Below are 16145 nucleotides of genomic sequence, written 5' to 3'. Positions count from 1 at the left end.
TCCCCCCCCCTCTCTGCTTCTTTTGTCGGCAGGAGACCCAAGTAACCCAGCAGAAGCAGCATTACCAGAGGCAGTTGCGAGAAGGAAGGGTGATGGAGAAGGAGCCGAGCCTCAAAGCAGAAGCCGGCGGCAAGACGAGCACTGGGAAACGCCCTGCCGAGAGGGAGAGAGAAGTGTGCGCCTGAGCCGGACCGCCCCTCTTCCTCCCAGGTCCCTCCTTGCCCCCCCCCCCGGAAGCCCAATAGGATGGCAGGAGAGACAGCTTGCCAGAAAGCCCTTTGCTAGAGCTTTTTGCCCAAGGGGGCACCCTGGGAAAGATCAGCGCCGGACGAGGACGCCCCTTCCCACCTCCTCCGACTGGATGTTCCCTTCATGGTCCGAAACCATGGAGCGCAAGGAGAGAATGGCGAACACTAACGCAAGGCGGGGTCTTGTGCTGTGAGGCAGACTGTCGCCCCTTTCCCCTTGCAGGCCCCTCGTCCCCGCCCAGCCCTCCCAAATGGCAGGCCGCCGGTGGGCCGCGACGTCAGCCCTGTGCACCTGCGTGGCGGCCGTCTCCCTCCTGTACGTGGGGAAGGCGCAGGCGGACTGCTGGCTGATCGAGGGCGAGAAGGGCTTTGTGTGGCTCGCCATCTGCAGCCAGAACCAGCCGCCCTACGAGTCCATCCCGCAGCAGATCAACAGCACCATCCTGGACCTGAGGCTGAACGACAACAAGATCAAGAGCGTGCAGTTCTCCTCCCTCAGCCGCTTCAGTAATCTCACATACCTCAACCTGACCAAGAACGAGATCTCCTACGTCGAGGACGGTGCCTTCTCCGGGCAGTACAACTTGCAAGTGCTGCAGCTGGGCTACAACCGCCTGAGGAACCTGACGGAGGGGATCCTGCGGGGCCTGGGGAAGCTGGAGTACCTCTACCTCCAGGCCAACCTCATCGAGACCGTCACCCCCAACGCCTTCGGGGAGTGCCTCAACATCGTGAACATCGACCTGTCGATGAACAGAATCCAGAGGCTGGACAGCAGCACCTTCCGGGGCCTGGCCAAGCTGTCTGTCTGCGAACTCTACAGCAACCCCTTCTACTGCTCCTGCGAGCTCTTGGGCTTCCTCCAGTGGCTCGAGGGCTTCACCAACATGACCCGCACCTACGACCGCATGCAGTGTGACTCGCCGCCAGACTACTCTGGCTACTACCTTCTGGGCCAAGGCCGGAGCGGGTACCGCAATGCCCTGGGCATGCTGTCCTCCCTCTGCACCGGGGGCCCCTACACCATGCCGCCTTACTTGATCCCGCTGAAGAATCCGGTGACCACCGCTCCGCCCGAGAGCCCGTGCCCCGAGGAGGAGTGCTTCTCTGGGGACGGCACCACGCCCCAGGCCTCGCTGCACACCCCCGTGATCGACCCGGGCCTGTTCCCCACCATGAAAGTGAAGCAGCTGACCCACAACTCGGCCATCCTGAGCGTGCAGATCCCGGTGCCCTTCAGCAAGATGTACACCCTGGCGCAGTTCGAGAACGGCCGCTACAACGTCCTCACCAAGCTGCTGAAGAAGAAGGAGGACATCACGCTGACGGACCTGGGCCCCAACGAAGACTACACCTACTGCGTGATGTCCTCCAACCGCGTCTCCAGGTACAACTACACCTGCCTCACCATCAACCTCAACAAGCATAACCGGGAGGAGCCTGTGCCGAGCCCTTCGACGGCCACTCACTACATCATGACGATCCTGGGCTGCCTGTTTGGGATGGTGATTGTCCTTGGGGTGGTGTACTACTGCCTCCGGAAGAGGCGCCAGCAGGAGGAGAAGCACAAGAAGGCTGCCATCAACATGAAGAAGACCATCATCGAGCTGAAGTATGGGCCGGAGATGGAGGCGACCAGCATCTCCCAGCTGTCCCAAGGGCAGATGCTGGGCGGCGAGACGATGACCCGCATCCCCTACCTCCCTTCCGTGGGGGAAGTCGAGCAGTACAAGCTGATCGACAAGAGCGAGACCCCCAAGGCCACGAAGGGCAACTACATGGAGGTGCGGACGGGCGAGCAGCCCGAGAGGAGGGACTGCGAGCTGCCCCTGCAGCCTGACAGCCAGAGCTCGGTGGCGGAGATCTCCACCATCACGAAGGAGGTGGACAAGGTCAACCAGATCATCAACAACTGCATCGATGCCTTGAAATCGGAGTCCACCTCCTTCCAGGGGGTGAAGTCGGGGGCGGTGTCCACGGCCGAGCCTCAGCTGGTGCTCCTGTCCGAACAGATCCCCAGCAAACACAGCTTCCTGGCTCCGGTCTACAAGGAGAGCTACAACCACCCTTTGCAGAGGCACCACAGCATGGAGGGCCCCCCAAAGCGCTCCAGCACCTCTTCCAGCGGCTCCATCCGGAGCCCCCGATCCTTCCGCTCCGAGGGCTCCGCCCACAAATCCGAAGCCAAATATATCGAGAAGACGTCTCCAACCACAGACACCATCCTCACTGTGACGCCGGCGGCCGCCATCTTGCGGGCCGAGGCCGAGAAGATCCGCCAGTACAGCGAGCACCGGCACTCGTACCCAGGGTCCCACCAGGGGGAGCAGCAGCACGAGAGTATGGGCGTGCGCAAGCCTTCCATCTTGGAACCTTTGACCAGGCCCCGGCCCAGGGACTTGGCTTACTCTCAGCTCTCCCCCCAGTACCACAACCTGAGCTACACCTCCAGCCCAGAGTACACGTGCAAGCCTTCCCACAGCATCTGGGAGCGCTTCAAACTGAACCGCAAGCGCCACAAAGACGAGGAGGAGTACATGGCGGCTGGCCACGCCCTACGCAAAAAGGTCCAGTTTGCCAAAGACGAGGACCTGCACGACATCTTAGACTACTGGAAAGGGGTGTCTGCCCAGCACAAGTCCTGAGTCCTCAAAACCTGTAACTCGTGACTTAATACTGGACCAAAACAAAACAAACGAAATCAGCAGCAGCTATTTTTAATCCAGACTTGTCTTTAAAAACACACATACACACACAAAAATAAATAACTTATCTATAATTATTCTATATAATGTAACAGAGAGAGAGAGAGGTATTAAAATATTGTCTCGCATTCGTGAGATCCACACCAAATCTGAAAAGAGAAAGGGAGGGAAACACCTACAATGTTGAAAAACTAATAGGTAAATGGTGGAGTGGGGAGAAATGTTTTCTTTTTATAAAAAAAAAGCAGAAAAATTGAATTAAAAAAAAAAAACCTGAGTGAAAAACAACAGGGAAAGAGAGAGAGAGGCACAAAATGAAAGGAATACTGGAGTAACCACGACTGCATCGCATGACTCATGAATCTGTGGTTTCTTGTGGACTCTGTGTACAGTTTTGTCTTCTTCTTCCTTTCAGTAACCAAAAAGTAAAAAACGAAACACACACACACACACACACACACACACACAAAAGGTAAATCAGAAAAAGTTAGCAGAAGGTGTGTTTTTTTTTATTAAAAAAATAAACATGAAAAAGATCATTCTTTTTGGGCCTTTTGCAAATGGAGTCTTCCAGTTTAGACTACGAACCGCCTGAAGTCCCATTTGTGCATTTCTTTCGTGAAAAGGTACTGTGTGTCGCCTTGTAAAAACCGACACCGCTCTATTGTACAGAGAGAGAAAAAGAAATTCTATATTTGCAAATGTTTGCTGTATAATGAGAGAGAGAGAAAGAGAAAGGAAAAAAAATATTACATCTACTAAAAGAAATATATCTATATATTCACCTGTTTGTACCAGGTTTTAATCATGGATTTTAGAAAAAAGAAAAAAAAACCAAACACCCTACCTTGGCTTGACTTTTTTTCTGGTGCTCTGTTGGGAGGGTGGGGCGTGTCTTGCGTTCCATGGATGTTGGCTGACTTCATTTCTGGTCAATTCCAAGTGTGCTGAGAAAATGGCAGCGCTCCTCTCATTTCTGAGGGTCACCAAGACATGCATAAGCAAATCATCCTCCTCCACTTAGGCCGGGCTGCATGATTCTTCAAGCAGGAGGCTTCTAGGTCAGGCAGCTCTGCCCAATTTCCTTGTCTAATAAGGATTCGATGGATTTAAAAATGTGACTTCTGGCACCATGTCGCAGAAGACTGAGAGGTCGTACACTAGCAAAGGAGCTGGTCAAGGATTCTGCTCCAAAATATAACTCTTGGCTACACCCAGATACAACAGGTACAACTGAGTCCAGTGTTCCCTAGCGACTAGAATAATAATATCCTATTGCTAGATCAGGTCAACAGTTCCTGCATCTTGTCCTCACAGTGGAAAACCAGATGCATATGGGAATCCTGCAAGCAGCACCTGAGAGTACCTTCTCTCCCCTGCTTGGGTAGATAGTATCAGCTTCTGGGAATGACAAGAAATCCCTTGATTCCACTCAGTTGGGTCCAGCGCCCCCTAGTGTCTAAACCAGTTAACAGCACTATCCACATAGACACCAGCTTCTGAAAATTGGGGCGCACCAAATGTGGGAATGTTTTCTCACTGCTAAGACCCAAATTCCTCTCTGTGTGCCAAATGAACGCACCAGCCTTAGCAATGATTTGCTTCCCAGGGATGGAAAGCAGAACCCACTTGAGATTCTTATCTCAATACTATGTTCGCAGCCCCTATAATTTTTCTTACGGACTGTTTTTTGCTCAGTTTGCAACAGGGAAAATTGGCAATAAAATGGGATCCGTCTATACGGTGAGGCACGCCAGTTGCCAAATGATGGCCAAAGGCCACCCTGCGTGACAGAACCAATTCAGAGGAGCGCTGGCAGTAAATATCTATCTGTTTCACTGCAAGGGGGTGAGGTAGCCGCATCTATGCACAAACATCCCCAATGTCACAGCTACAATTTGCCTGAGGCACAAGAGTCCCTGATTCCAAAATAGCCACCAGCAACCTCAACGGCATGTTGTGGGACAGCCCAGGACTGGTGGTGTGCCTGAATTCCTGAATTTAGAGTGTGCCTGAATTCCTGACTACTCCACAGATATGCTTATAAATGGAGAAGAATACTGTATTCTAAAATGTGACCAACCCTATGTTGGATCCCAGAGACCAACTGATCAATCCATCGGGCAACAACACACAGTTCACGACTTCTAGGGAATGCACCAATTCAGAGTTTGGGTAAAGTATGCTTTAATGTTCCTCCACATTAAAAACAACCCAACACTTTGTTCATAGAAAAGAGAGGCGCCTTTTTGCTATCATGCCAGCTTTCCATGGGGCGAAAGGTTTTGCCACGAAGGAGAGCATTCAAACACAGAAGCCCTGCTGGTATTCTCAAACGGTGTGTTCCCAAACTGTGTTGTACCATGCATTTTCCTGAATGTGCCACTCAGGCCTTCCGGCACGTCCTCAAACTCAACACATGGAGTACACAGAACCTGGAAGACTCTTTTTCTGTTCCACCATCAGCATTTTCTCTTAAAAACAAATGGAAGGTCAGACTCCTCATGTAAATCCCACTCACCATTTATTGCTTTGGAATGTCATAAAGCTCAGCTCCTATAATCCAGGTGTACTTCCCACTCTTGCAAAATGGTGTCCTTGAGATGTTATTGGACTGCAGCTCCTATCAGCATGGCCAGTGTGGAAGGAGGGTGGTTTTTTATTTGTTTGTTTATTAATTACCCACCTTTCCTCCTAAGGTCCCAGGGCAGGTTACCCCCCCTACACACACACACACACACACAGACAGAGAGAGAGAGAGAGAGAGAGAGAGAGAGTGTGTTTAAAACAACTCACAATCACAAAAAAATAAGTTGGGTCCTGAAAATATACATCTCGTGTGTCAAAAGCCAGGGTAAAGAGCGGCCTCTTCAGCATCCTTCGGAAACTGCATAATGAAGGTGCCAGGCGCACTTCTGTGGGGAAGGAGCGCCACAGTTTAGGGGCCACCACAGAAGAGGACACCATTTATAATAAGTGGGAAGCGTATATAGCTTTTTTATTTTTTAAAAAATGTTTATTTACTGTATTTTCATCCCACTTTTCAGACAACTATCCAAAAGTGGCACACACCAATTAAAAAGAAAAGAAAAGAAAAGTTGGCGGGAGATTATGGGACTTGTAGTCCAACATCTGGCAGGCCCAAAGTGGGGTACTCTTTTTCAAGGCCATTGCTGCCTGCCAGAGGGCAACGCAAGAAATAGCTCTCCCTCTTATTCCTGGCGTCCTCTCAGGCATTAGAAAGCTGTCAAGACGTCCTTCTCCATCTAACCTCTGTCTTTCTCTTTCCTTTGTATTTATTATCTGCTCTTTCTCTGAGGAAATCGGTGGCAGCCTACGTGGCCTCACAACCACCTTGTGAAACAGCGGCTGCCTACACACCATTTAAGGCATATTTCCTCCATCTCCAAGAATCGTGGCAGCTGCAATCTCTTAAGAGCACTGAGAACTGCAGCTCTTGGGGGGGGGGAGCAAACTACAGTTCCCAGGATTCTTTGGCGAGGGGAGGGGGGAGAATGTGCCGTAAATGTCTGGTGTATAGCCAAGTGTGAGGCTCTGTGAGTCGCTGGCTGGTGGCCACACAGTGAGCTTCACGGCTAAGCCAGAAGCTGAACCCAGCCTCTCTTAGTCAAAGTCTCAATTCTACCTCACTATCTAGCTCAGGGACAGCCAACTCCCAAGAGACTGCAATCTACTCACAGAATAAAAAAATGGCAGTGAGCTACCCCTTTTGGGAAGGTTCAGGTGAAAGTTGTTGAGCTTTTTTTATAGGCAATTCCAGCTATAGAGAGGAAAATTCCGAAATACAGTGGTACCTCAGGTTAAGAACTTAATTTGTTCTGGAGGTCTGTTCTTAACCTGAAACTGTTCTTAACCTGAAGCACCACTTTAGCTAATGGGGCCTCCCACTGCCGCCACGCTGCTGGAGCACGATTTCTGTTCTCAACCTGAAGCAAAGTTCTTAACCCGAGGTACTATTTCTGGGTTAGTGGAGTCTGTAACCTGAAGCGTCTGTAACCTGAGGTACCACTGTACAGTAAAGGGGAAAGGCGCGCACCAAAAGATGCCCACCCCATGACATATAATTTTTATTATTCGTGAAGTGAACTCCTACTCACATGGAGGAAGCCTAAAAGGCCATTCATTAACTTGGTCTAAACAAACTTCCAAAGAACATGGCATCCATGAAAGAGAAAAGCAAAAGAACAAAAGGACAGTTGCAAAAAAATCACTGTTAATAACTCATTCTCGAATTGCCCCCCTTAAAAATCAAATTGCTCCCCTGTGGGGGGGTGCCCCACGTTGGAAACCACGGCTTTAACAGTTACCTCAGAACTGAGGCCTGGATCAAAGCATGAAAGACAGCTGGGCTTTGGCTCTTGTGCCAAGGTCACCAGCGGAGCGGGGCCAGCCCATCCATGAGGCAGACTGAGGCAGCTGCCTCGGGCGGTAGACTCCAAGGGGCATCACCACATGTGTGTCCCCAGGTGGAAGAGCAAAGAGAAGCAGCTGCAGCAGCTTCTGGGTTCTGGATAGACATAGGACAATCTCATGAGAGCTCTGCTGGACCTTCCCAAGACACCATTAAGCGAGGCTGTGGCAGGAGGGGGTGACACACCTGGCAACACCTTCCCCTTTTGCTTTAGGCGACGAAACAAGACGGGCCACCCCAGCGAGGGTGTAGGGGGACACACACACACTCCGGTTGGCCGCAATCTCTCCACTTCCACACAATAGTTGTTCTAGCCTACATTACAGGGTAGCTGAAATCTGAGAAAAGTATGTGAAACCCTTGGCTCACTCCAAAACAAAACATAAATGGTCAGGTGTCGTTATGAATTACCTTAGTTATCCCTTGCCATCTTTCTATGTTCGGCAACGGCAGTCATCACCACCGCCACAAAACCTAAAAACCAGCCTCATAAAGAATATTCTCAGTTAAATTACGAAGGCAGGAAAGTACAGAAGGCTGTGATTACTGGAAACAGCAAAGCAGATGGAAGTCAAACAGACAGCCATGCTTTCATATCCTGAGTTTTAGGAGCAAGACACCAGTCCCGGGCAATATTGAAAACACGACGCAGACACAGCCTGCTTCAGGAATTAAGTGCCGGTTGACAGAAGGGTCAATCTTCAGGTCTTCTAAGAAAAAAAGAGGCACGGGAGCTCAAAGCATGCTCATGTTTCCTGGGAACATATTCCTTCTGGTACATATTAGTGGGGAAGTTTTTGTGCACTTGAATTATTTGTGGCTCTAGGTGCCAGGGAGGAAACAGCAATCCAAGGAATCTCTCCACACCAGGGGTCAGCAACCTTTTTCAGCGGTGGGCCGGTCCACCGTCCCTGAGACCATGTGGTGGGTCAGACTATATTGGGGGGGGGATAATGAATTCCTATGCCCCAGAAATAACCCAGAGATGCAATTTAAATAAAAGCACAAATTCTACTCATGTAAAAACAGGCTGATTCCCAGACTGTCCGTGGGCCGGATTGAGAAGGCGATTGGGCCGCATCCGGCCCACGGGCCTTAGGTTGCTCTACACCACACTGTCAATAACAGGCCAACCTGTTTCCTGGATTAACACTTGAAGGTAAAGGGTGCATGGCAGAAACTCCCCACCACCACCAAAGGCTAAATAAAATTGCCTGAGGCTTCTTGGTTTAGAGGGTGGGGGAAATGTAAGTTAAGCGATGTAGGGCAAATTAAAATGGCGAAGGGCACGGACATAGCGAAATTCTTCTCCTCCTTTCATCATTCTGCAACTCAGTTATGCAATGATGCCTACTGGCCTCACCTGTGCCCCCCACCCCACCCCAAAGAGAAAAGGATACGCAAGAGAATCCTTCATCACAGAAGCAGCACTTATGGAACTCACTGCTACAAGGAGTGGTGGTGGCTGTTAAAAACAACAATTGGCACATTCAGAGCAGAAGGCAGGTCTAACAAGGGCTGTGTTCTAGGAAAGTGGAGAATGGTATTCATCTTCAGAGGCATTCATCTTCATGCCTCTGAGCCCCAGGTGTGTTATGTCTGAATCCACATGTATATCCAGTGCACATATGGCCCAAACGTGTACTTTCTATGAGAGAAACAAAATATAGGATGGAGACAGTCATGCTTTCTTTAAATGCATGTAAACTCTTGCCTTTCTACCCGATGAAGAACTCTTCACACCAAGAAACGCTCAGAAAAGTGGCTTATTACAAGGAAAAGACAGTACATTGCTTTAACATTAGGTTACAAAGTGTTTGCAGGTGGGCAGGACCTAGCCAACACCACAGTCACACTCCTAAAGTCCCTAAATGTATGCAAAAGGAGGCGAGGGCAATCAGTGCTGCCAGTCCATAGGAAACTAGAGTCGAGATATTCCTTTACAGAAGCCAGGATCAAGACTCTAGGCCTGTTTAAGGATTAAGGCCTTCCCGTCTAGCTGCATCCTGGCATTTTAATCAGGCTAAGAGAGAGGACTTCACACTGTTCCTGGTCTGAGGTCCTTGCAGGACTGCGATTGAGGAGCAAGATGTCACATTTCTAAATTGTCAGTGAAAACGATGCCGCTTAAATACATTTTCAGGGGCTCACTCATTCCCATGTGAAAAGGAAGCCAGGCTAGGAACCAGAACAAGGAACTGGCAAGGGCAAAAGAAGGAATATCCAGGAGGATGTGGAAGGACTCGCCCAGGGAAGGCATCTGGCCCAGGACCATGAGAAGATGGATCAATGAGAGTCCTTTAAAACCGGGCGCAGTGCGCTGGTCTATTTATAGCACAGCAGCAGTTTGGAATCCCAACTCAGAATCTATTAACATTTCTGAGAGCTCACCAGAGGGAGGACCGATAAGAGCAGGGGAAACAAGCCCATCATTTCCACACACACCTGGGTGGCATCCTGAGGCTCTGTTGTTATTCTGAACAACCCAGCACTTCACGCCACAGCTTCAAAGCACCGTGGCTCCACTTTAAACTGTCATGGCTTCCCCCAAAGAATTATGGGAGGTGGAGTTTGTTAAGGGTGCCAAGAGAGATGTTAGGAGGCCCCCAGAGCTCCCTGGGAAGTGGGGTTGTTAAACCACTCTGAAAATTGTACTTCTGGGGTGTGTGGGGACTAAGGGGCCGCCCAACAACTCTCAGGCAGCTTAAGAACAAAAGAAGAGGCTGCAGGATCAGGCCAAGGCCCCATCTAGTTCGGCCTCCTGCACAAGAGAGCGCTCCCCTCCTGCAATTCCCAACCGTGGAGGCAGAGCACAGCCATCAAAGCTGCTAGCCACGGGGAGACTTATCCTCCACGATTTTGTCTATTCCTCTTTTAAAGCCATCCAACTTGGTGGCTATCACTGTTTCCTGAGGGAGGGAGTTCCACAGTTCAGCTACGCACTGTGTGAAGGAGGACTTTGGATGAGAGCGGTCACGCAATGTGAAGCTTACTGTTCTTTCATGGCCTGCCTACTCATTCACTGGCATGGGATTCCTGGTTGCCTGTGGCAAGGAAAGGGGAAGCTTCAGCCTTACAGATATTGCTGCTCTCCAACTCCAGTCCTCCTTGAGAGAGAGATAAAACTTTAACATTAACATTTTAACAACTAAAACATTACAGAAAAGGAAATTTGATATAAAAGCACAATTTAAAGTCCTGAATCAGCAGTCAATTAGTGGCCCTTATTCTGATTGCCCCTGCTATGAACCTAGCAACCTTTGCTGTTTTCTGCTCATTTTGATCTGATAGAAGAAAGGGCATTGTGGCAGTGGTTGAGCGCCCTGGGATGGTTAGTATGAGTGGGGTGATGATCCCGTTCCTCAGGTCTTTGTAGAGAGTACAGGACAGGAGGACGTGTGCCGCTGTTTTGGTGCTACCATCTCCACAGGGGCAAAGACGTTTCTCAGGCGGGATCTTTTGGAATCGACCTTCAAGTACCACAGATGGCAAAACATCCAGTCTTGCATGTGTAAAAGCACTTCTGTATTTTGGGATAATAAGTTTGTGCAGATATGGGGCAAGAGAATCAAAATGGAGAGGTGGGAACTGAACATACCAAGGGCAGAATTTCCTTATAGTGGCCAGGTTGTTCTGATGCTCAATATCTTTTAGACGTTGACCAATTAGACTGTTTGCTTCAGTGGAGCCCATAGTGCTTCTTGACTGCTGGCCATGGTGGCTGGGCAGGGGTAAGCCCAACAACAACTGGGCCTCTGCATCCCTGGCGTGTGGCCAGCGGGCTGGTCCATTAAAAAGAGTTGGTAGTCCACAGGGGGGTACCACCTGAAGGCCAGAGTTGTGAATGGGCCTTGCTGACACCCACAGGTTGTGCTGCCCTCCCAGGAGATATTTTCTCACATTCCCAAGGTGCGAAAGGTTCTCTCAGGGGGAAGAGACATGACTGCAGAGCTGCCCTTTCGGCGCCTGACACTGTTGCCCTTTTCAGAAGAGAGGAGATCGGAACAAACACCCGGCCTTAAGGGCAGAATGGCAGGAAGCCGGGGAAGGGAGGCAGGGGAGGGGGAGGAAACTGCTGAAAGGAGGGAACCAATTTAGCTCAAAGGGAAGGAAAAAGAAAAAAGCAAAGCCCTGTTAAAGATTCCCTTGTTAAGCCACAAAAACAAGCATGCAGATGCCAGGGGAAAGATGGGACCCTTTAGGTCAAGGTACATCTTGTTCCTGCCAAGAGCAGGCCCAGATGGGCTTTTATTTTAAGGAGAAAGATGGTGGGGGAGAGAGAGAGCACTGCTTGGAGACGGCCAAGCAGAAGAGGGGCAGCGGTTCACCCCAAAAGGCCGGCAAAGGAATGATAATGTTTAGGGGCCCCGTTTGGTGAAATGTACTTGGTTAAAGGAAGCTGCATTTAATCGAAGGAGCATTTATGGAAGCCGTTAATGCAGTCGGTAGGCGAGGGGGAAATTAAAGGCTCAGAAGACTGGGCAGCGGTGGGGGCGGCGAAGACACACATTAAAACATGCAGAGGAAATAAAGCGTTGCACTTCTAGCAATGTCTCTGCTTAAAAAATGTCTCTGCTTAAAAAAGCAGAGACATCACCTTGCCAACAAAGGCCCGTATAGTTAAAGCTATGGTTTTCCCAGTAGTGATGTATGGAAGTGAGAGCTGGACCATGAAGAAGGCTGATCGCCGAAGAATAGATGCTTTTGGATTATGGTGCTGGAGGAGACTCTTGAGAGTCCCATGGATTGCAAGGAGATCAAACCTATCCATTCTGAAAGAAATCAGCCCTGAGTGCTCACTGGAAGGACAGATCCTGAAGCTGAGGCTCCAATACTTTGGCCACCTCATGAGAAGAGAAAGACCCTGACGTTGGGAAAGATGGAGGGCACAAGGAGAAGGGGGCGACAGAGGACAAGATGGTTAGACAGCATTCTCGAAGCTACAAACATGAGTTTGACCAAACTGTGGCAGGCAGTGAAAGACAGGAGTGCCTGGCGTGCTCTGGTCCATGGGGTCACGAAGAGTCGGACACGACTAAACCACTAAACAACAACTTCTAGCAGGTGGGTGATCCACCTCTCCCCTTTGGCCATTTATTTTCTCTGGATGAGGCCAAAGGGGACCAAAGCTCCCCCTCAGCTGAACTTAAGAGGGTTGTGCTAGTGAGCACAAGAGAGTTAACATTTGCAACATGGAAGGCAGGGAGAAAGCGGGGAGGCAGAGCTCATGGGCTGGATCACAGCTTTGAGGTGGGCAATGTCCTGCATTCTCCACATACTGAGTGATGCATAGGGTGGCCACACCTGCCATTGCACCCAGTATGTTTACATGCTATTCCTGGAACATAACCCCCACGTTGACCTGCACAATAAGAAGACGATGTGCGTAGTTTGCAACCTTCAGCCTGGCAGGAGCCAGTTGCAAATCACTGTGTCGACTCTGCAGACAGGAGGTCTGCCCTCTTCCCCTCTCCCAATTAAGCTCCATCTCCAGGGCTCACTCCTCAGCCTCAGATTTCGGCCCTGAAATCTCAACATCCAAGATGCTCCTGGCCTGGAAACCCTAATTGTGGGATTTGCCCAATCTGGTCTTTGGAGCAAAATAAACAGCCAACTTCAGGTGCATTGATAGCTTCGTGAAACAAAAGCCTGAGTCAAACCTGCTTCCCCTCTTGTAGCTTCTGCACCTTTCCTGCTCCCGGCTATCTTGCATCAGCCGTTCCCTTTCCTTCCCAAGCAGCAGCTGAGAGAAACTAGCCAGAAACATGCGAGATGAAACTCCGGTGGCCTGTTTGCTCTGCGGCATTTATGAAATTGCTTGCTCATCAAATGTGGGGAATTGTTTATTTTGTAAGTAAAACAAACACAAAATACCTCAATTTTTATTGCCGCTTGAATGGGTGCCCAGGACCTCCCGGCTTCAGCCGCTGCCAAGCTGGGGAAGGGAACAGGACTCCTTAATCAATCTGGAGCATTGGAGGCTGAGTCATTGGCTACGTCCGTCCCTGGCAATGGAAACAGAGTTCGGCCACAGGGCTGGGTGAGGGAGGCGCATATGCACAATGCCTCACTGTGGTTCAACATCCTTTCCCCTGGCCACACAACCCCATCAAGCAAAACTCCAAATGAATAGGGTTCCCACCTGAGACATCTCCATTTCATCCAATTAGCCATGCTTGTTAATGCAAGGATGGATGGTACCTAGGTAGGCAGAGGGCAGAAAATCAAACCTTTCCCCACGAGGCTAGTTTCTGGCTTCTGTTCCCAAATAACTGTAGAGCTCTCTCCTTCAACATGTGCCTTTCCAACAGATGAGATGCATCCATTCTCAGTTTGTCATACAAATCAAACTCCCACATATTGGAATGTTTAAAAACTCAAAGCCTGATATATATTGTTATAGATTGGGGGTGGGGGTCAGTTTGTAAGACCTGTGATCCTGTGTATGTGAAGGTAGAATGGATAAGTCACCACCTGGCGAACTGGTCCAACTTGTTCCTTTGTTAATTACTTTGGCTGGCTAGGAATGATGGGAGTTGTAGTCCAACAGCGTCTGTAGGTCTACAGGATCCCTACCTCTGCATTAAAATAACATCAGGATACTAATAAGCAATAAAAGCATGTGTAAAACACACACAGTGCAAATCAATTTCAGCTAGCAGAATACAGATACAGTGGTACCTCAGGTTAAGAATTTAATTCGTTCTGGAGGTCCGTCCTTAATCTGAAACCGTTCTTAATTTGAGGTACCACTTTAGCTAATAGGGCCTCCCGCTGCTGCCGTGCCGCCACCGCGCGATTTCCGTTCTCATCCTGAAGCAATAGTACCCGAGGTAGTATTTCTGGGTTAGCGGAGTCTGTAACCTGAAGCGTCTGTAACCTGAGGTACCACTGTAGTTAAAACAAAAAACAAAGTAAACACCAGCAATTTTAAGTCTGATAATGTGTCACAACAATCTACTCACTGCCATTCCAGACTCCTTCCTTGGTTGCCTCCCTGTGTCTCTTACTGGATTGGAAGCATCTTGGGGCAGGGATCTTCTCACACATTCTTTGCAAATCACTCTGTACAGGGATGCCATCACGATGGCATTTCATCGCCTTAAGTTGCAGGAAGGACCAGTGGTTTATAGAGCTTTTTAAAAAGTTCCAGGCCTCTTTGAGCAAGGGAACAAGTTGATGAGCAACGATCAGCCTGCAAAGCCAAATGGAATATCCCTGTTTAAGACGAACATCAGACGATCCCTGCAGCTCTCTGCCAGCAGAGATTCACAGAACTTTTGAACACCTGCTGAAAACCATTCTATTCCACCAGGCCTATGCAGGCAATTAAGAATGCATCCTTCTACAATGTAAAAAAAAAAAAAAATCCTTCCGGTAGCACCTTAGAGACCAACTAGGTTTGTTATTTGTTATTGGTATGACTACAATTGGTCTTACAGGGAAAAGCAAGGGGTGAGATGGCTAAAAATAGCTTTATCATGTATAATGAGATAAGAATCCAGTGTCTCTATTCAGTCCAGGTCTCTCCATGGAAAGCTTTTTCCTGTAAGACCAACTGCAGTCGTTAACAGTCATCAACAGGTTTACCACACCTATCAGCCAATCACCCATTCCCAGTAAGGTGCTACTGGAAGGATTTTTTTTTATTTTGTTTGACCATGGCAGACCAATATGGCTACCTACCTGTAACTCCTTCTACAATGGTTTGCTGATGCTAACTTTTTTTAATATGGCCTGTATTGTACAGTCTTAAGTTTTATTAACCTTATCTATCTATCTATCTATCTATCTATCTATCTATCTATCTATCTGTCTGTCTGTCTGTCTATCTATCTATCTATCTATCTATCTATCTATCTATCTACCGATCTATGACATAGTGGTAATTAAGTATTTTAAATAAATAAATGGGAAGCCCAGAAAGCAGGACATGAGCGCAGGAACACTCAGTTTGCAATGTAACAACAGACCGTACCTTGTGAGTTTCATGTTGAATTGCTGATTACACATTCTTGGACAACGGTGTTTCTTCAACAAATACAACAAATCACCCTCTTTGCTTTTAAATCGAAGCTGGAGAGGGCCATTTCAGACTAAATGGATGCAGCGAACAGCACATGATGAAGTGGGTTTGGTTTTTAAAAAATGAAAAGAAAGGGAAAGCATAATGTTGGAGATTGCTGGATAATCTGTGTGAACTGCCGAGATACATTTTCAACTACATAACATACTGTAGGGTGATTATGTTTTTCTAGTACATCTTCAACCAATAGAGCATGCACTATATTGGTTTTTAATCAGTGGTGGAAAATGGTGTGGTGGAATAACTCCATGATAGAGCACATACAGTGGTACCTCGGGTTACATACGCTTCAGGTTACATACGCTTCAGGTTACAGACTCTGCTAACCCATAAATAGTACCTTGGGTTAAGAACTTTGCTTCAGGATGAAAACAGAAATTGTGCGCCGGCGGCAGCAGGAGGCCCCATTAGCTAAAGCGGTGCTTCAGGTTAAGAACAGTTTCAGGTTAAGAATGGACCTCCGGGATGAATTAAGTATGTAGCCAGAGGTACCACTGTATTTTGTCCTTACAGGCAGGACATGTCTGCTATAGCTCTCTCCCCACCTGCCATTCACAGCAGGCAGTATTTAGAGGCACAGTTATCTCTAACAGTATCCCTCATGGCTAGCCTTACCTTCCATGAATTTATCTAGTCCTCTTTTAAAACCACCCAAGTTGGTGGCCATCACTACG

At 48.8% G+C, this 16145-nt stretch overlaps 1 protein-coding gene and 1 long non-coding RNA gene across 9 annotated transcripts in view; one reads left to right on the top strand and one right to left on the bottom strand.

Moving 5' to 3' along the window:
- The window catches only part of ELFN1 (extracellular leucine rich repeat and fibronectin type III domain containing 1), a 248652-nt gene extending 245249 nt beyond the window's left edge, over positions 1-3403 (top strand). For all 7 annotated transcript variants that reach the window (XM_083474721.1, XM_083474723.1, XM_083474725.1 and 4 more), the window contains one exon: positions 33-3403. In XM_083474721.1, the coding sequence (XP_083330847.1) occupies positions 500-2893 (2394 nt within the window). In that variant the 5' untranslated portion in view covers positions 33-499 and the 3' untranslated portion in view covers positions 2894-3403. The remainder of the gene's footprint in view (positions 1-32) is intronic.
- A 97-nt stretch (positions 3404-3500) lies between these two features.
- Positions 3501-15843, bottom strand: LOC310693139. 2 transcript variants are annotated; one of them, XR_014518999.1, is made up of 5 exons: positions 15364-15843; positions 14351-14580; positions 13260-13320; positions 3801-3929; positions 3501-3614 (listed from the first exon to the last, which is right to left on the bottom strand). It is a non-coding gene; the product is annotated as an uncharacterized lncRNA (long non-coding RNA). The 2 variants fall into 2 exon arrangements; XR_014519000.1 differs by lacking the exon at positions 15364-15843 and having other exon boundaries at positions 14351-14936.
- Positions 15844-16145: the final 302 nt, after the last annotated feature.

This window comes from Podarcis liolepis, assembly GCF_965112155.1.
Source record: "Podarcis liolepis genome assembly, chromosome: 14".
Classification (NCBI taxonomy): domain Eukaryota; kingdom Metazoa; phylum Chordata; class Lepidosauria; order Squamata; family Lacertidae; genus Podarcis; species Podarcis liolepis.
The sequence above is the reverse complement of the archived record's forward strand: the minus strand, read 5'-3'. Positions and strand labels throughout refer to the sequence as shown.